The 21,222-nt window shown below is 41.1% G+C and overlaps 2 protein-coding genes across 4 annotated transcripts in view; one reads left to right on the top strand and one right to left on the bottom strand.

Annotated features, from left to right (window-relative positions):
* Positions 1 to 21,222, bottom strand: part of CD96 (CD96 molecule) — a 93,260-nt gene that overhangs the window by 37,396 nt on the left and 34,642 nt on the right. For all 3 annotated transcript variants that reach the window (XM_037144316.2, XM_037144317.2, XM_037144315.2), the window contains exons 6-8: positions 12,315 to 12,405; positions 8,913 to 9,101; positions 2,293 to 2,385 (exon numbers count right to left, since the gene is read on the bottom strand). In XM_037144316.2, the coding sequence (XP_037000211.2) occupies positions 2,293 to 2,385; positions 8,913 to 9,101; positions 12,315 to 12,405 (373 nt within the window). The remainder of the gene's footprint in view (positions 1 to 2,292; positions 2,386 to 8,912; positions 9,102 to 12,314; positions 12,406 to 21,222) is intronic.
* ZBED2 (zinc finger BED-type containing 2) lies at positions 16,931 to 17,653 on the top strand. Its single transcript, XM_053663125.1, is given in 3 exon segments — positions 16,931 to 17,149; positions 17,152 to 17,320; positions 17,362 to 17,653. Coding segments are annotated over 3 exon segments (651 nt in total). The 5' UTR covers positions 16,931 to 16,959.

The following is a 21,222-nucleotide window of genomic DNA, read 5'->3' as shown; positions in this document are numbered from 1 at the left end:
CTGGGTGTGTGCCCTGACTGGAATCAAACCCCCAACCTTTTGGTGTAAGGACGATCAACTGAGCCACATCAGCAAGGGCTCCCTGTGCATTGTAATTCTGTGAGAGGCCACACCTTTCACCTTATCATTTTGAACCATCATTTCCATGTGTGCATGTCCTTTTTCTCCATGTATTCTGCAACCTTTCTGAAGGCAGGAACAAATTATCATTTTTTAATACCATAGAATGTATTAAATGATATCCATATAGTGAAGGAATGTTCTTCTCATTAATTCTTTTATTCAACTAATATTTTTTACTAGCCTAGTCTGTGCAAGGTGGCAAAACAAATATGTTCCTGTTTTTATGCAGTGTTTAGATCAAACAGAGAAAACATAGTATCTCATGTGGTGAGAACCAGATTTAGCACCAGAAGAGTTTGGTGTCACTACTAACCTGGCCACTTACTATCATGTGACCATTTATTCTGTCAGTATCTCAGTGTTTTCATCTGGAGAATGAGAATAATAATGCTTGTTCTGTCTATCTGTCATATTAAAGAAGATCAAACCACATTACGTTTTTTGTGCCAGTATTTTCTAGCTGACTGTGATGGTGTTAATTTGCTCACACATTCTTTGATATGCTCCCCTGCAAAAAGTGGAGCCTAATTCTCTTCTTGTTGAGTGTGAGCTGGACTTAGTGACTTGCTTCTAACAACAAAAAGAATAAAGCAAAAGCAATGGTGTGCAATTTTGGAGACTAGGTCCTACAAAGGCAGTGTGGCTTTTGTCTTGCTAACCCTATTTCTTGAATTACTTGGTCTAGGGGAAGCCAGCTGCCACGTTGCCACAGCGCCATGGAAAGGCCATGTGGTGAGGAGCTGAAGCCTCCTGCCCACAGGCTCTAGTTTAAAAATTGAACCCTCCACCCTGTGAAGCCTTCACATAACTGAAGCTCCAGCCAAGAGCTTGACTATTGCCTCATTGGAGAACCTGAGCCATGCCATCCAGCTTCACTGCCCTTGATTTCTGACCCCTAGAAACCATTTTTTAAAAGGTTTTATTTATTTTTATAGAGGGGAAGGAAGGGAGTAAGAGAGGGAGAGAAACATCAACATGCGGTTGCCTCTCATGCACCCCTTATTGGGGACCTGGCCCACAGCCCAGGGGTGTGCCCCGACTGGGAATCAAACTGGCGACCCTTTGGTTCACAGCCTGTGCTCAATCCAGGTATGCCAGCCAGGGCTCTAGAAACCACTTGAGACAATATATGTTTTATAAGTTGCTAAGTTTTGAGGTAATTTGCTATGAAGCAATAGATAAATAATTCATAGAGTACTAAAGACATTTAAGGTTTTATTTTTGAATATGCTAATATTTGTTAAATGAAGAATATTATAATCTACTATGGTTTATTGCTGAGTGATAAATTAGAAGTGAAAGAAAAAGAAACTTGAAGAGAAAATGATAAAATCTTAAGAAGTAGGAAAAATCAGATGAATGTGAAATTACTAAACGGGAGATTTGCGGGCACTTCTCACTCTGCCACACGCTTTATCTCTGAGCCTGTGACGGTGGCTGCAGGAGCTGTTCATCTCCACCAACCACATCCGTTTTATTCCACTTCCTGTTCTCATTTTGAGTTAAATTAATAGTTTTAATTAACTAAGGATGAAAACTTTATTTCTACTCTACAGAAAGCATATATTTTTGTGTGTGTATTAGACAAAGTTACCATGGTTCTTTGTTAAACACCAAGGCCATGGACTTGAAAATAATTTGTTTGCATCAGTGACAACTTCTGAAAGTCAATGTCATCTCTTTGCCATAGCAACACTGCCCCAGCCTGACCTCCACTGTTAATACCACCATTGGGAGGCTGAGTTCACAGTCCTCACCAGTCAACTTGCTCGAAATTAATGTGAAGCAAAAGAAAATTAAATTTAAAACTATTTACCTCCATCTGGTCTACAGGCTCTTCATTTGTTACAACCAATTCCCGAAACACCCCACTGAGAACACAGCTGTGGAGGAGGACTGTCAATTTATTAACCTATTTAATAATAAATACAAAATTTAATTTCTCACTGAGTACTTATTGACCCTGATTTTGCCAGGGCTTCAAGTGAAGGGATTTGGAAGTTGTGCTAACTCTTGGAAGCCATGAGAATAGTACTTAATATGCTTATCTAAAACATTAGAAGTTAGAAATGGTTATGGATAATACAATTGTTTTGAAATTTTCTATCAATATGCTTCATTAAAGGATAGTAGTTCATGGAAATTAAAACAGTATGAAAAGCTTCTTACCTGTAGGAGACGTGCTGGTGGCTGGAGAAGGCTGGGTGTCGAGGGTGGATTCTGTCACAGTGGGTGCAGGGTCTGTTGGAGGGTTCACTGAGCCTGAAAGGATGAAGCAGAGATTTATAATGAATAAAGTATTGTAATAGAAAGATCAGCTATTGACTTAGCCTCCCTCCCCAAAAAACTTTGTTTTTCTTTCACTTAACAAAGCATTACTGAGGGCCCTTTAATAGGTGAGGCCGTGCGATGTAGTGGTGGACAGCAAGGACGTGGGCCATGTGTAAGGAGCCCTCCGCCTAGACCACAGGTGGGCAGCCAGTCACTGTGCTGATGCTGTGACGGGGAAGCAAGGGGCCCTGGGAATGGAAGGAAAGGCACTGGCCGAGATCGCACGGGCCAGGGAAAGCTTCCCGGGGAAAGTGACGTTTAGACAAGACCTGATAACACAAATACAGCAGCTCATATTTTGAAGTATTTGAAAAGTAACCACACAGTTTACAAATCCGTAACCCCATAAAAATTGTTTTATCAGCAAGAGTAGAAACAATGATACAACTATGAGACTGAATGTAACACCAATGAACCTGAAATTGTTGGTATTATGCTCTTTCTAAACTGTCTTTTTGTTTTTCATAAAACTTTCACTTGGCTACATTTCTCTCTCTGTGTGAGAAGCAGCCTAGGAATGAAAGAGAGGCTGAAATATGTTATTTGGCTTACCATATATCCACGCTGGTTCCTTAAAATTTCCACTATTTTACTATAAAATATTTCTATTAACAATATGAAACAATCTACAAATACCAAAACGGATCTGATGATTTTAGGAACACATGGGTTAATTATGGGGAGCAGACACTGAGGCTAGGGTGTTTGTGATTTCCCACACAAAATGACATTGGGAATAGCGTCACATATCTGATGTCAATTAATCTTTGCACATTTAATTACAAATTACACTAATGGTCTTATTCTATAACTTACTTTAAGGGAAAACCATATAGTATTTAAGTTATGTCACTTGATATCACATAGCACACTGGAAGGAACTTCTTCTTGTGATCTAGGTTCATCTATGTTTTATTCTCCTTGTTGGAAATGTTGTCATTGCTGTTGGCTGCAGATGGCATGGACAACTGGCTCTGACGCCTGTTGTACAATGATTCCTTGTTATTAATCTCTGAGGAGGTGGGGGAGGGCAGTTCTATGGAGAGCATATGAATAGGTTGGCAAATAACCATCTTCTTCTTCCCATGCCATCCAGACAAGGTGGACCTCTTAGCATGACAGGCACATTTGATCATGAGTTGGCCCCTATCACGTCCCCCACCTTCATTTCCTGGTGCTGCCTATTACACTTTACATCTTTCAAATCACATTGTTTGTCCAACGGGTGATAGTTCAACCCAGTTTCCCTAACACAATTTGCTCTCTGTGACTTCTTGCTCTTGTGCCGGCCATTTCTAACACTTTCCCACCCCAAACCTCCTAGATGCACTTTCTCAAACTTACAGAAGCCTAAGGATCTTTTTGATGTGATCAAAGTTTGCCCTAGCAAAGGCCTTATTACTCATTGGTTATGCCCAGGAGAAGTAATTGCTTTATTCACTTTGCATTTTTGTGTTTTATGCAAGTGGATGATGATTGAGAGCCTATATTCCTTCTTAACATTGGAAGAAAGACCAGCTTAAGTACAGAGCTGACTACTGGTGCAGCATAAGCATCATCTTCCAAAGTAAGAACCTTAATTGGCAGAAGCGTGGACCTGGAAAAACAATGCACAGGTGTTTTTCTCTGTAGATTGTTTAGAGCAGAGGTTGGCAAACTGTGGCTCACAGGTCAAATGCAACCATTTACCTATGTTTGTAAATAAAGTTTTACTGGAACACAGTCATCATGCCCACTTATTTATGTATTGTCTATATAAGAAAAGTGTGTTGCTTCTGAGTGCTAAAGTAGAGAAATTCTGGGAATATTCCAGAGCAGAAAAGAGATTTAGTGAGAGGAGAACAGTTTTTTGCTGCCTTTTGTTCCAGAGAAGAGTAATAATGTTGAAAGGCTGCGACATAAGAGCACTCTGAGGTGCTTCCACCCCTGCCTGTCCCCAGTCTCCCAGGAGTTCTTTGCCCTTTGACAAAAATGATACAGAGCTTTTAAAATGAAACTTGAGGCTAAAACTTATCCTTCTGGTTTTGGATTGTCCTGCAAAGTAGAAACTCTGCTTTGGTTAAAACAAAACTCGGAGGGTGTCAAAAGGAGCAGCTAAAAAAAAACCTAATAGGAGAAAATTATTTTCCAAAACTCAAATACAGAGTTTAGCAAAAACACAGGAGCAAGTTTCAGACTATCACACTGGCTACCTGTCAGGGGGCTGAGCAGTAGGCCTCACGCAGCAACACTTTTCCCGCGTGCGTCTGCTCTGCAGCAGGCCCAGCAGGCCCTCAGGCCCAGCAGTGGACAGCAGTGCCCACGTTTTTGTCCCATAGGGCAGAGGGGCCAACTTTAGGGCTTCCTCAGAGCTTGACTCAGCCCTTAGCTGGTCCACCTAGAAATGAACTCCAGGACACTCTAGGTCCCTGCTACTTGAGATGTGGCTTGTGGCTTTTCTTGGGAACTTACTAGAAACTCAGATTCTCAGATCCTCCCCAAACCCCCCTTGATTTACTGAATCAGAATCTGCATTTTATCAAGGTCCTTGGGTGATCTGTATTTACATTAAAGTCCCCTATTGATATGCTCAGGACCTCAAGATCAGTCGCAGGTATGGGAGACATCACAAGAAGTATTTGTCTGGCACATCCCACTCTAATATTCAATGGCTCTTTCATCCCATTATTGACGTAGCTTCTTTTAATTCTTCACACCCAAAAGACACATGCACACTCACGCACACACTCACACAACTTGTTTGCCCTTCCCTTTCTTTTTATTCCCAAGGTCTTGACTTTGACAGTTACAGTTGGAAATCTATTTAATAAACAAATCTCTGTCGAAGCTGATTTGGCCAAGTTATTCCCCGTCCCAGGGGGTATTCACACTCAACTTTTAGATTAAAACAGAAGAAAAAAATATCCCCTACACCTCAACAAAACAAAACACACTTGGTATATGCCAAAAACTTGACTGCAGTGCTCCAATTTTAGACATTCTGATTAGCTAGGACCACAGGATAGGCTATTTAAAAAAATTAACTATTGAATCATAGGAATCTGCAAGCCTTGGTAACTCAAATAACTGCCTGTCGAGCTACTTATGACCCTCTACCTTGACCCCTTTTATTTCTGAGTGTTCTAGAGAAAAAAATCATTGAGCCTTTGAACTTCCTGGGAGATTGGGGATAAGTGGGGAAGGGAGCACCTCGGGGCATGTTATCTTGCAGCATTCCAACATTATTACTCTTATTTGAGAACAAAAGGCAGCGAAAACTGCTCTCTACTCCCTAAATCTATTTTCTGCTCTGTAATATTTCCAGACTTTCTCTGCTTTAGCATTTAGAGACAACAGAATTTTCTTTTGTACCCTCATCTTCATATCTGTCAGTGATAATAGCTTGACAAGGCAATGATTCTTGGACAAAGAACAAGAATGGACATTCTTGTTCAAGAATGCTTCTTGTCCAAGAATGCTTCTTGGACATTAGAACTTTACTCCAGTGTTTGTACAGCATCCAGTGGCATTAACACAGGCAGAGAAAGCATGTTTGGAAGTGTTTAAGAACTATAACAAATAGGGTAATACGATACAGGGATGTATCATATTACTTTACAGAGTCTCAACTGCATCTTCTAAATTATTCATAAAGATATATGTCAGATGTGACTAGAATATAAGCTATAATTTTGGGAAACTGGACTCTTCAAGATTTATTGTCTTTCATATTTTATCATAAAGGGTAAAAACTCATTATAAAAATTTAAAAATAACCTCTGTTCAGAACCTAAAATTATACCAGATCCAGGGCTATCCTGTAATATTGGAATTATTGTGTGCTTTGGGTGTCAGAATCAGGGCTCCTTCTTATTACCCTAAAAATATTCATTAGTTTCTAATCTTAAAACTAAAAGTAATTTGAGAGAATGAGAAGACAAGCCACAGAATGAGAGGGAAATATTTGCAAAAGACACATCTGATAGAGGACTGTTAGCTAAAATATTAGGTAACCAAAACCATTAAGACATGCAAAGAACTCTTAAAACTCAACAACAAGAAAAAGTATCTGATTGAAAGATGGGTCCAAACTTGAACAGACACCACACCAAAGCAGACATGCCGATGTCAAATAAGCATACTTTATTTGACATGAAATATGAAAAGATGCTTTACATCACATGTCACCAGAGAAATGCAAATTAAAACAGCAATGAGAGACCACCACACACCTGTCAGAACAACCAAAATGCAGAGCACTGACCACACCAAATGCAGGTGAGGAGGTGGAGCAACAGGGACCCTCATCCATTGCTGGTGGGACTGCACAATGACACCACTAACCTTGGAAGACAGTTTGGAGGCTTCTTACAAAACTAATCACACCATTACCATACAATCCAGCAACCATGCTCTGTGGCATGTACTGAAGTAGTCTAACACTCATGCCCGCACAAAAATCTGCACATGAATGTTTACAGCAGCTCTGTGCATAGTTGCCAAAACTTAGACTCAACTAAGATATCTTTTAGTAGGTGAATGTGGTACATGGATACAATAGAACATTATTCAGTGCTAAAAATAAAAATTGAGCTATCAACCATGAAAAGACAAGGAGGGACTCTAAATGCATATTACTAAATGAAAGAAGCCAATCTGAAAATGCTACACACGTACTGTATGATTCCCATATAACATTCCTAAAAGACAAATCTGTAGAGATGGTAAAAAAACAATTCAGTGTTTGCCAGGGGTTGGGCGTTAGAGGAAAGGGTTTAATAGGCAGAGCACAGAGGACTTTTAGGGAGGTGAAACAATTCTGTACGATACTATAACGATGGGCATGTGTCATTATACATTTGTTGAAGTCCCTCATATGTACAATACCAAAGATGAACCCTAAGGTAAGCTATGGACTTGGGATAATTACGATGTGTCAGTGTAAGTTTCTCAGTGGTAACAAATGCACCACTCTGGTGTGTGATGTTGACAATGTGGGAGAAGATGCATGTGTGTGTGGGGAGGTCTGAGGGAAATCTTTGTACCTTTCTTTTACTTTTGCTGTGAATCGAAAGCTGCTCTAAAACAATAAAGTCCTTAAACAACAAGGCAAGTATAGTTTTAAAATAATAAAATAATGGTTTTTAAAACATACTTATGTCTAGGATGGAAATAGACATATTTGTTCTCTGTGGAGTTTGAGGTTGTTTGGTGTTCAGCTCATGTCTTTCGGTTCTGCCAAAGCTACTGACAAGCCTATGTGAGAACCGGTTACATTTACTGTTCCAGGATAGCATCCCTAACTGCACCCACACTTCAGAAAAGAAGCTGTATTTATTCTTTAAGGAATTAGACAGAGTCGCACATGGATCTATCATTGTAAACCCATGACTGCTCTGAACAATTTAACTGTTCAGTTCATGTGACAATTTGTTTATATACACATACTCAGAGAGAGTTACAGGGATGGTGCTACTGCCGCAGTATCCGACTAGCACTTGTGTCTGAAGAGTGGGGACTGGCCTTGCCTGGGCCACCCACACACCTTTCTCCCCCCAGTGATCCCAGGAACCAACTCCCTGAGTTTGGACAGGTCCAGGAAGGAGCCAAGATGGAGACCATGGCCTTGAATCAAAGAGAAACTCTTTTCCTCATCCATTATTCTGGTTTTCATGAGTATGTTGTAGAATACAACACCTCTGAAAATAGGAAGGTGAAAATAGATGTTTAATTCTGTAGAGTTTTTTATTAATGACTTTCAAATCTATTTCCGTCTCATAGGTATTGCTTTACTATTACATATGCATAGTGGACAGTTGTTCCAAACATTTTTTATAGGCAATCTGTTGTCACAGTGTTAAAACACTTGTTCACATCTTCTATGTAGTAAAATCTCCATTGTTTGATATGGTTAATCAAATGTTGTAGTAAGTAGAATAATTCTACATATCAATTTTCAGGTCATGAAAATCTGTGTGCCAGATTCTGTGATTCCAAGTAGTGGGACCCAAACCATTAAGACATAGTCTCTATCACTGAAATATTTATATCTCACACATAGTGTACCCATTATCCTGGGTCTAATTGAATGTTTTTGGTGACTCAGGAGGAATTTTAAGATTAAAAAAATCCTAAATGGATTATCTCACTTGATCATCAATATATTTGTGTTACTTTTCATTATATGGTAAAGAAACAAAATGCCAGTTAGGAGTTATCATTAATGGAATTTGAAAAAAAAAAGCTGTATTCACATGAAATTTCTGAAAATAAGAATTAGCTACTTTTTATTTTCAGTAGTGTCCCATTTGTCAAAAATGCTTGCTCCTTTGAAATTTAATAATCTTAAGTAGGATAGCGAGAGTTTTCTGAGATTAAAATATGGAAATGATGAGTATTCTAAGTGTTCCAATCAGACATGTTCTGAGCTTACAGCATCGTGGCCACCCTGTGCTGACCTTATGCATTAGACAACTCACCCAAGGAAAAAATGATCTTTTCAGATGAGATATTCTGCACTTTATTTCCAGGCACTGGAATCAGAGCCACACACCAGATGGTCAGGTTTTTGGCCTGGGCTGGGTTATTGCCATACCCCGGTGTGAAAACAGACTTCACGTTCAAAAATCCACTTTCGTCTTTTCTCTCTTCATTAGGAATGTATGTTTCTACAAGACAAATAAAAAAAAAAGGTTAGTCACTAACATTTCTTGTATAAGCCTCCAAGTCATGGCTGGTGACAGGTTTATGGTCATGGAAAGCCTAAAGGGGTCAAACCGTAGCTTCTGGGCTGTGAGTGTCTGTGCCAGCAGGCCTAGAATTAACCAGAACTGCTTTGCTCAAGTTCCCACCTGGTATGGGTCCAGGGTCAAGGTGTGAGATGTACTGATTCAGAGTGTTGCCTTGTTTGTAACCATGGTTCCAGGGAATTTGGGGACAGGACTGACGAGTTGCACCTGCCCTGGAGAGAACTCGGGGGGGCTCTGCTGTGAAGCCTGGATACACGTAAGGATTTATCTGAGTGACCAGGAGAATACAAAATGACCTTGGCTGAGCCTCCATTTTGGGGTCCCCACTTGTGAGGTGTTCTGTGCCCTATCGGTGGTTCCCCAAGTCCCCCTTATAAAGAGAGGACAAAGGACCAGACCTGACATCAACAGACCCCTTGCTGTAAATGTACAAGTGATGCATATTCTTACTTTAGTGGCACTGCTGTATTGTACCCTTTTCCTGCAATAAGCTTTAGATTTATAACCATTGTCATTTTGGGTCCCATGAGTCTTTTTTAGAAATAGGAACCTATTTAACTGCCACCGCTAGTACAACCTCCAAATAGCTTACATGGCAGCAGGAATTTAATGTAAAACCATCTGTCACCATAGGCCAGGACTTTCTAAATTCTCACAGCTTCTTTACGTTAAAGGTCCCAAATGCTCGTTCTGAAGTTATTACTTGCCAACTCAGCACTAACTGGAGTTGTATACCGGTAGCTATCTGACCACACTCGCTGGTCTTATGGTTGGGAGCATGATTGTAACTGCACAGGAGCTTCAGTGCTTTAATATAATTTTCTCCTTCATTTACACGAGCTCTGTCCAGCCTCACAGTGCTATGACTCCCTTGCCTCCTCTCCCAGCCCCTTCCACCTCTGCACACACTGCACGTCCATTCCTTTCATCATTAAGCATCATCACCAAGCCCTTATTATATAAAATGTTAAAGGCACTTATCCAAGAAAAAGAACATAAAAATATGAATAATATGAACAGTAAAAAGACAGCAAACTCACAGTTATTAACAACCACATCTAAAATAGAAGCAAATTAAGCGGACAGCTAGATCAGGAGCAGAACCATAGAAATGGAGATCACATGGAGGGTTAGCAACAGGGGAGTGGGAGAAGGAGAAGGGGGGAGAAGGTACAGAGAATGAGCAATATAGATGGTAGGTAGAAAACAGATAGGGGGAGGGCAAGAGTAGTGTGGGAAATGTAGATGCTAAAGAACTTATGACACATGGACATGAACTAAAGCAGGGCAATGTGGGTGGGAGAGGGTGTGCAATGTGGAGGGGAAGGAAGGGGGGAAATGGGACAACTATAATGGCATAATCAATAAAATATATTAAAAATAAAATTAAAAAAATCAAGCCCTTGGGACATTAGGCTCTGGTCAGCATCAAACTGTCTTAAGAACAAAGCCTCAGGTCTATTAACCACGATAACAGAGTTTCTGCCAAACTAAATATAACAATCTCACTCTCAGTTGTGTTTAGCCTCAGGCCTGAGAAATCAGAACATCCCTACCAACCACATGCTCATGAAATCAGGCTGGACACCGCAGCAGCCAACATTAGACCTGAAGCAGTGATCAACTACTTCCTGCTCTAGCTCAGATGACTCAGCAGAGCCCATGACCCCAACTCCCTTAGCTACCACTACTAATGATTTCCCCCTATATAATCTATCATCTAGAGGCCACTGGAGAACTGCATCTTAGTGGCACCTGGTGGGCAAGGTGATGTTTGTTTTGGAAAAAGATCATCTTAGGCAACTGCAATTATTATCATTCAGAGTACTGCCTCATCCGTGCCTCTGGTCTTGGTGCCCACTCCCTAAATAAACCTTTACTTTTCTTTTCTGCAAGCTCCCATTTTGCATCTTATTGGGCTTTGGTGCACATAAGCAAACTAACCCCTTTGGTTCAGTAATATAATGGGCACATCAGATCAGGGATTATTTAACAGGAGAACAAATCTATAATGACATTTAACAGACATTATCAGGCCCTGGCTTGTGTGGCTCAGTTGATTGGGCATAGTCCTACAAAACAAAAGGTGACTGGTTTGATTCCCAGTCAGGGCACATGCCTGGGATGTGGGTCTGGTCCCTGGCTAAGGTACATGAGAGAAGCAATGCTTACTTGATAAAGCATTGTCAAATGCTTGACATTTGACATTGACATTGACATTTGACATTGACAAAGCAATGTCAATGTTTCTCTAACTCTCAATCTCCCTCCCTTTCCCTCTCTGTAAATAAAAAATAAATAAGTAAGTAAATAAATAAATAAATAAAAATTTAAAGACCAGATATTATCCTGATCATGTCCTGTCATTATTGTGGGTGAACTGCTTTTAAAGAACTAATAACAAAAACCAGTAATAGTCTCAAAATGAATCAAGTAGATAGACACAATCATTCAGAAACATAAGCCTTTAATTTTTTAAATTAAAAGTAATGCAGTAAGAGCTATGCCATTCAGTTACTGTTGAAAATACATTGTACTTTGAGGAAAAATGACTCAGGAGAAAGGAGCAGAGCTGATGCCCAGGCAGGGAATGGCTGGGATCATTCTGGCAGAGGCCGTCAAGCTCCTCACCTATGAAAACTGCAGCTTTGAGCAGTTGCGCCTGAGCTTGTTTCAATGTGTTCTTGCTCCAGGAACTTTTAATCCCACTGGTGAACAGGGCCAAGTCCTTTCTGGGCACTTCCCCCAGTTCCCCTAACTCCCACTCCACCCAGGTCCTTACAAGAAAGTCAGAAATCATGTTTATTGACTTAAAAAGTGGTACTATATGAATTATTAAATATAAAAGCATTAATAAATTTATGTTGAGTTAAACATTTTGCCCCCATGTAACAGACCTGCTTTTACCAACTGAAATGAAACATTAGTGTTTATGTGTAAGTTGATGAAAGCAACTGTATTTCTTACATGCTGGGAAATGTTACGCCCATCCTCCTGAAGGGGCCAGAAAGTGGCACCTGGTGGGCAAGGTGATGTTTGTTTTGGAGAAAGATCATCTTAGGCAACTGCAATTATTACCATTCTTTGTTTTCTTTCTTTGCCCACCCCGTTTCCGCTGGACGATTTCCTTACCTTTTCTTTCACCTCGAGGAAAGCCACTGTCTGTAAACCATGTGAGATTCGCTGTAGGGAACACATTCCTCAGTGAGCAGGTAAATGTTCTCTGGGGCAAAGACAGGACACAGAAAGGATCATTTGCAAATTCGGAAGAAACAGATGACTCTTATATCTTCACTGAGCCTCACCAGGGGCAAATCAGCAGGGAATACTTTCTCCACTTTCAACAGTGCAGTGTTTACATTTAAGAGGTTGTATGAAAATTTTCTCATATGTTATATATTAATGACTAGAATTCAGGATAATACTAATATTGCAAATTTGGATTCTTGGTTTTGAAAGAGGAAAATCACAACTACACATACAGAATAAAATAGTACTAAATGGAAATGAAAGGACAGAAGGAAGAAGCTGTAACAGAAGCTGGAGAAGAATATTGTGTTAGACTAAATGCCACACTTTGGTAGTTTCCATTCTCCAAATAATGTAAAGTACTATGTGTAGCAATAACCACAGTAACACCTTAATATAAAAGTCTCACTTTTGACTTGTAGAGACTTTTCCTAATTCCTTTTTCATTTTATTATCTTAATACTATAGGGTAAGTGGGTGATACCTTATTATTGCCACTTGACAGGTGGAGAAACCAAGGCACAGACTCACAGAATGGCAGAAGGGGGTGAGTGGAATATAGTTGTTCGCCCAATTGGGAACTCTGTTACCTAATTCCAGTCCAAAATATTTCCCAGTAAAACACATTGTATTGAAACAAGAGAGAAAGAAACTCAGGTAGTTTATGCTGCAGCACTAGAAAGTTTAGAGGCAGGGTTGTATTTTCAAAACTCTTTTCTTTATGAGATGGTGGTTTCTTTGATAGCTTGGTGAAAATACCCAATAAGACTTTATTGGATCCTCATTATTTTATCTGAGATACTGCAAAATTATAATGCCGCTTGTAATTGCTTGTTTTCTCATCAAGAGATGGGTATAGTTTTACCTATTACCAGTTCTTGTTCTTAGTTCTCAAATATGTTCCAATTGATGACTATAAAGAACTAGTAGTTAAGTAACAGAGAAAAGTTCACTGTACGTCATGCTTGGTGGGCCAGCTTCCCCACAGACTAGTTTGCTGCAAAATGTCTGCACCTATGGAGCTGAGAAACCAAATTTAAACATACGGAGTTACATTTCTCTGGTGAGATCCTACTGAGGTGTAGTGTAACATCTCTCAGTGTGTGATTATAAAAATCTCAAGGAAATAATGTGACTTTCTAAGGAAGCTATCTGTTGTGTATCCAAGATGGTTAGCAGCAAACAGTGCAGCTCCCAGTCTTCCCACTCATTCAGCCCTTGAGAGTGGGGATACATGCAGTGGCAGGAATGCAGATCTGTGAAATTATTTCACTTGCTGCCCTAAAAAATCAAAAGTAAAATCAGGTCACTTAAAATATATTAATATGTATTGAAGAAAAAAGAATCCAGTTTATTTAATCCAATAAAATGCCAAAGACTGATGATTATCTAAAGGTGGTGCAGGAAGGTACATAAGAGTCACAGGAAATGAAGCGTCATGCCAACCTTTAACCACCCTTATGATTCATTTCTTCCATGGTCAGTTAACCCACCCAAAGATGATGCTGTGGTAATATCAGTAACCAGTGCGGGTTCCGTTATTTCACAAAGATGCTGTCTCACTGAAAAAAAAATCTCTCATCAACTTAATAAACATGTTTAAAAGATTTAGCTCTTGTGGATTCTTTGAATTCAGATTTTACGGAAGTCAGATTTCAAATATTGTATTCCATCTCTAGACTGTGTCCCAAGGTTTTCTTTAGGAATATGGGTCTTATCCTGAAACTTCTTCCAGTTTCTCTAAAATTGAAAAACTATAGACTACACTAGTTCAAGTTGAAGTCAAACACCTTGAGAAATATCAAGCATGTATGGTTTTACTGAACAAAGGGAGCTGTCTTTATTTGCAAACTTCTACTTGGCCCAAACGCGTAAGAAGAAATTGTGTTAAATTAAATAAAAGAAGTAACTATGCATGAACATCTGTGTGCACACATACAAGCATACCCAGTGACACACTCCTCTGCTCTAAAGTAAAATCACAAACTTACTCATCGTGTGCCTGTTGCTTCTGTGAGATAAGCAAAATTATGGATTTCTGCAACATGTTATGCTAAGTCCACCTGGAATAAGTGAGCAATAGTACAAAGAATTATGTAATAAGTGCCAGAAAGTGTTTGGACATTTTTTTAGGAGTTCCAAGAAGAATGAAATCTGAAAATAACTTAAGAAACAGAGTTGTACTTTGTGGACAGGGAAGAGATGAGCCCGGTCTCTACAGGTGGGCTCTGTTGGGTGGTACTGAGGAATCTGCAAAGCTGCACAAAGGAAATGGGTTTGTAGACCAGGTGTGAGCTGGGAATGCGGTCCTGCAAGCCAGTGGACGTTTGGAGCACTAGGAGATCGAGGGGCAGGGAAAAATGGATCCAAATATGTCTGTAAAACTAATCATTTCCTCATTTCCATGGATGAAATACTGAACTGGTGACCATTTGTCAGTTAACCCATATTTAGTTTCCCTAATTTTGGACAGAACTTTTTCTAAATGGCTTTGCAAAGAAGAATTTTGAAAACATTAACCTTTTAATTTAGAAAGAGAAATCTTATACAAAGTTTCCCCGTGTCTTTACTAACTCTTCATTCCTATTTGCAGTCTTTCCTCCTCCCCTACCCCTTTTCTTCTCATTTGAAATTTTACTTTGTCTCCACAAGTTTTTACTTTGCCCTTTCTATCTTTTCTCCTATAATGCAAGGTTTTTTCTTCAAAGTATACCTTCTTTAAAATGTTTCTGTCTCCTCTCAGCAGGCTTTTCTTCTTCAATTAACATAATATGTATATTCATTTATTTATAACGTGTATGTATACATCTTTTTGCTTAAACTGTGATTATCCCTTTATTTTACTCCAACTCAAAGTAGAAACCAATAGGATTTCAGCTTTTCCAACTCTAGTTACATAATATAATACAAAGCAATTCCAAATCTGTTTCTCAATTTGCCATGCTTCTTCAAATTTGCTTTTTTAAAATTTAATCTTCTCTTTCCTGCAAGTTCTTTGGCTTTTTACTTACTGTATTTACAACACCTGTAGCTTCTAAACCAGACTGAGACTCTTGGTCTGACAATTGGACAAAATACTTGAAACCACAGATGCCCCTGAGGTGTGTGGTTTCCCTGCCCAGATTCACCCTTTTCCTCTTAAATCTCGTTTGCTTGAAAGCCAGATAATCTAGTCATCTGGAAACAAAACTGAGAAGTGTAGGTGCTGGATTTACTGTTTTATTACACGGCATTTGCCAGGAACATCCTTTTAGTGCTGGAGGGGGTGGAGGAAATATTTGCATTTGTGTCTCTTGTTGCAGGAAGACCCACAGGCAGGGACACATCCACTTGGAAACAAGGCTCCTTTGAAACTAGGAGGGGACAGGAACTGAAGGTACCCTCCTCCTGGGGCAGGAGCCGACTAATAGCTACTCATGGAGCAGGGAGCACTCACCCTGCAACCGAGCCACCAGAGACAGGACCAGAGCCTCTGGCGACTGTAAGTACCCACCAGTGGCTGGCAGGTGTCTAATTGTTTGGAGTTGCAAATCTTGATGAATGAGGCTCTCATTCACTTAAGAAACAATCCACATAAGGAGTCAGAGGTCAGGCTGCTTTTAGAAGGTAATATAACATTCCATTAAATTTTTTTTAAATAGGGTAAATAAGCCAAACATCTGGAGTAGGCTGCTGTCCGAAAGGTCTTATCAGCTATTGGCTCTGCAGGTAATGGTGCCAGGGAAGGCCGAGTGTGCAGAGCTTCTTGCCAGGACCACCAGGTGACACTGAGCCTGTGGAGATGCGTCCCACCTGTTTCTCCTCTGTGCCTGCCAGCTCCTCCTGCTAAGAACAGCTCAGCCTGCTGTTTGGATTTCTTAGAATTCCGGCCCCACAGGACTTCTCTAGGGATAGACTGACCTCGTGTTAGGAACTTTGCTACCTGGACCCTGGCAGGCTTTTCAGCCTCTGACTGCTTGTTGCAACAGTTCTGAGGAAGCAGGAGTCTCTCTCACATGAGGATCTGTCTGTGCGTGCTGCTACACTGAGAGAGACTTGGGGAAGCTCCAGCCTTGGGCATCCTGAACAGCCTGGACCCTGAGGCTGCTCCTCCTGCCTCCAAACACGTTTCACAGGTGTCCAGAAGCACAGAGACAGTGGAAGCAGCCTGGAGAAAATCTAAAATTTTCAACATTCAAAAACACCAGAGTGGTGTTTGATGTACATAGAACTCTGAACTCACTGAAGAGCTAGCTTTTTAATTGTTGCAATAATTTGTTTTGACTTTCTGGCCCAGCCAAGGAGGCATTGGAACATATCCGGGACACACGGGACTGTGCAGGAGAACACTGGAGACCGTTTTGCTGGCCTCTGAGTCACCCTGACTCTCTAGTGAATCCGAAAAGAGAAAACATATTACCCCAGGGTGGCCAGCCTTTCTTTGATCATTATTGTGAGTCACACAGTTTCTTTCTAAATACACAGTTAGCCATAGTTGTGGTTCAACTAAGACTTTTAGCTCAAGGAAAGCTGTAGACAAGGAGATAGTATGAGGCGGGAGGAAGAGGAAGAGGAGAGAACTAGGACAGGTGCAAAAGGGAACTCACAGGCAAAGGAGGAGGAGGAGATCCACGAGCTGAGAGAACTGGTTGGCCCCTTTGTGAGTGCCATGTCCACCCCAGTGCCCCACAACAAGGCGACCCGGTTTTCTGAGGCCTGGGAGTATTTCCACCTGGCCCCTGTCACGCTGGGCACCACCCTAACCAATACGCCACTTGCCACCTGTGTGGAAGGCAGGTGAGCCGTGGCCCTGGGGTGAATGTGGGTACCACCGCCCTGTGGAAGAATCTGGAGAGCATGCACAGAGAGGAACTGGAGAAGATTGGCCACAGTTACGCAGGGCAGCGCCAGGGAAGGAAAGCTGTAGACAAGGGCCAGGACCCAAGGGCCTGGACCCAAGGGCTCAAGGGCCCCAGCTCCCCATGGGCATTAAGGGCGACTGGGCCAGGCTCCTAGAGGAGGTGGGGACTCTGGCTTTGTGGGCCAGCCAAAGAGAAAAGGACCTTCTTAGGAGGGAGAGGGCAGTGGAGTGGCGGGAGCGGGCTGTGGAAAGGAGAGAGCGAGCTGTGGAGGAGGAGGAAAGGGCCATCCTGGAGATGAAATGGAAGGTGAGGGCTGAGAGGGAGGCCTGCCAGAGGGACACAGGCCAGCCCGCAGCTGCTCACCCCTTCCATTTTGTTTAAGCAGGTTTTGGGGAGATCTATTCTGAAAACACTGACTTTAGACTCATGGCAAAAAGCCATTTTTGTTCCAGCTTAAATATATAGCAAAGCAATTTAGTGGGATTTTGTTTTTAAGAGAAAGAGTGCATACTATGAGTTAATCTCAGCAGGTCTGAACTAACCAAATGCCTATCTACAGGGTTCTTGGAGCTGTACTAATCAAAAAACGTTAAGATATACTAACTAAATATAGATGTTGTTTTGCCACTGAGGGTCTGTGACTTGTTTGTGGTGGAATGTACCAGGCAGTCACCGTTGTTGAGTGAAAAGAGTGGGAGTTATGGTTTTGTTGGTTGAAGCCAGTCTGGAATGCACCTGCATGACCAGCGTCCTCTAAGCACCCCCAGCATGAGCAGAGCTTAGGCTTCCTGGGACCAAGGTGTTTGTATGCATATGGTGCTGATTTGAGAACTGGATACAAGGCTTGTTCTGTGGAATCCAGCAGTGGAAGGACAAAGAAGCTTCGGCCCGAGATTTCCAGACCTTTCCACTGTGTACCTTCCTCCCATTGGCGTAGTGCTGTCCCATCACTTTTATTAAAGCTGTTCCCTCACTATTACCTGTCTGAATCTTGCAAGTTTTTTCAACAACTTCATACATAAGTAATTAATGCTTAATTAGCACAGAGCGAACTAAAGAGTCTACAACATCTTTGAATTAAACATTAAAGATAGAGGACATAGAAATTTTTTTCTAAATGGTTAAAATAGAATCTAGTCTCATATTAAGGTCTGTTAAAGGAGAAAGGGTTAGTGAAGAAGACATGAAAGCAACTCAAAAACAAATGTAAATAGATGGAGAGGTGGGGTAAATAGGAGAGATACAGACCAGAGGCAGAAAAGTTAAAAAAGAAAGAAAGAGGGATAGGGAAGAATGTGAACACAGAAGAAGAGAGACAGCTCTCATGAAAAAATTCACCGCCGCGTGATAAAAGAAACCATGATGGCCTGGGAAAGAAGAGGATGAAGAGCATTTTCTCAGATTCTGAAGTCAGTTTTAGTGAGTTATTAGGTTGTTTTGTTTTATTTCCAGAGGACACATGTGTCCATTTGAGCAGTAGTTTTTGGATTATGTTTTCTGCCTCTGAAATGCTAACTGCATATCCATCCATTGTTCTCAGATTAAAAAAAAAACAATTCCTCATTAAATTTCCAGAGATGTTTTTGTTTTTAAGGAAGATTAACAGTGCATAGAAGAGATAGATTCCCCGGGTTCTGAAGAAACACCTAAAATGTTAACTCAGGGATGGAATAAAATCAAAGTGGAAACTATTCAGCCTTTGTGCTAGAGCTGACTTTTGTTTTGGGTGATTCCTCTAGAATCTATTTAAAAAAACACCTAAGGTGGGAATAAGAGAAGAGGAATGATGAAAGCTGGGGAAAACAAGAAGAGATAAAGTCAGTGGTATCTCACTGTCTTGTAGAAGCCTTGGTACTTTATGGGCACTGTCGTCCCTGAACGTGGACAAGATCCTGGAGCACTAACGGTGTCTTCCCTCCTTCAGTCCTAAGCGCATCTGTCTGACTGCTTGTTCTTAGAGTCCGGCAGCAGTTCTGACAAACGGACCTGTCTTCCCTGTGAGCTGTTCGTGGAACAGACAGAAGTTCAAACACCAGGCTTGTGAAAAACCCAGGCTGTACTGTACCCCTGTAATCCCCCCTTTTCCCTGGAAATGTGACTGGTATTACAAATGTCACCTCCCATGTGGTTTCCCCACCAGGATGTGGTTCTCCTCCGAGGTCCTTCTCCAGCTGTGGAGAAAGCTCAGGCCTGAACCACTGCAATGGCAATGGCAGCTGGCAGACAGATGGCCAAGCACTTGGACTCGAGCCTTACTGTGCCACAGTATGCTAGAGAAAGAGAAAAGAGGCCACAATACGTATACCTAATCTTACACACACACACACACAGACACACACACACTCACGCAGAATGTTGTTTAAGAAGGTCAAGGAATCGACTAAGATTCAGGCTTTTACCAAAACTAAATAAACAAAAATTAAAATAACCAAAGTTAAATAAACAAAATACCAAATACCATAAATAGCCACTAGCACTATCCTGCTAACTTCTATGTGTGTTTTTTAGCTTATGGTATCTGTTTTATATGGTTCTTATTATTCCCTTCTTTCTTAGGCATTAAACACTAACTGCTTCTGTTCCCTATGTTTCATGTTCAAGGTAGTTTTCCTTATATTTTCCCTAAATTTTGTCAAACATAATAAAGATTAGGAGTGACAAGGACAGGACCTATGGAAATGATGGAGTGACAGTATAAAGCACAGGTGTAAAAGAGACGCTTGTGGCTTGTGCAGAGACTGAACTGTTGAGTCACTTCTGGAATTTTCATGCATCTCTGTGCCTTCTTCTGCTGCATCATCAGAGCTGGGTGAGGGGCCAGTGGCTCTGGGCTGAGGGGTTCTTTCTCAGCACCTTTTGCTTTAAGGTAAAAATCTGCTCTGTGGTAGGCCCCTGAGGTTTAAGTTGAAGGTCCCTTTTCCATCTCAGCTATGAAGACAAGTTACACGCCATGTTGGAACCCTGGTGAAGCTTCACTCTCAGGAACGCACAAGAACATAACATCCACAGGTGTGACACTTGGACATTCTTGGCCTGTCCAAGCCTGAGAGGCATCATTGTTAGAATAACCTGGGGCTTTTCCATTTTACAGGATAACTAAATTAACTATAAACTTTAAAACTTTAACTAGTAATTCAGGAAAACACTACTCATGACTGACCAAATCCCTGTTGTTCTAACAATGATGAGCACTGCTGGGGTAGTGAATATGTAGCACATAGTAGGCATTTAACACCTGCGTGTTGACTTAGTAATTCTAGAGAATGAAGGGAGGGGGTAGAAAAATTTCCACTGCCCAACACTTATGGTAGCCAGGTGGTAGCTTCTTTGCATATGTTCTCTCATTGGATCCTTACATCATCCTTGTGATGTTGGGATTGCTGTCCCTGTTCACTGACAAGAAAGCTAGAGAACTGGGATTCCAGGGGCCAGAGTTAGGAAGCAATGGATGAGAATTCAACCCAGGTCTATCAGATTCCAACATCTATGTCTGTTTTTACATTATCCTGTACTGTCTCCTAGAATCAATCACATAGTAGATTTATGAGTGTAAATGGAGAGGAAGGAAGGAGTGAGAGAGAGTGAGTGAATGATAAATAGTGGGGAGGAAAGAAATATGCCTGAGACATTTACTCTGTGTCATGTACTTCATTACTGTGCATAAATTTAATTCACCTAAGAACTCTGTGAAATATTTATTATTACCCCAATTTTAGAGATGAGTTAGCTGAGACTCATGGGGGTTAACTACTCGGTGAGGATATGTAGCTTGTAAGTGGTCAAATTAGGATTTGCCATTAGCTCTACCTGCCCCTGAAGCTGACTCCTTTCATTATGCCCCCTGGCCTGGATTTGCACGCTGAAGTTTCATCACAGGTGGGCCCCTTATTAGTGCCTCAGCCAGTGGTTCAGACTCTCCAGGTCCTGATTGCTCATGTATAAAATGCCAG

Source organism: Artibeus jamaicensis, unplaced genomic scaffold (assembly GCF_021234435.1).
Source record: "Artibeus jamaicensis isolate MK-2021 breed Jamaican fruit bat unplaced genomic scaffold, CSHL_Jam_final contig_3126, whole genome shotgun sequence".
Lineage (NCBI taxonomy): Eukaryota > Metazoa > Chordata > Mammalia > Chiroptera > Phyllostomidae > Artibeus > Artibeus jamaicensis.
The sequence above is the reverse complement of the archived record's forward strand: the minus strand, read 5'-3'. Positions and strand labels throughout refer to the sequence as shown.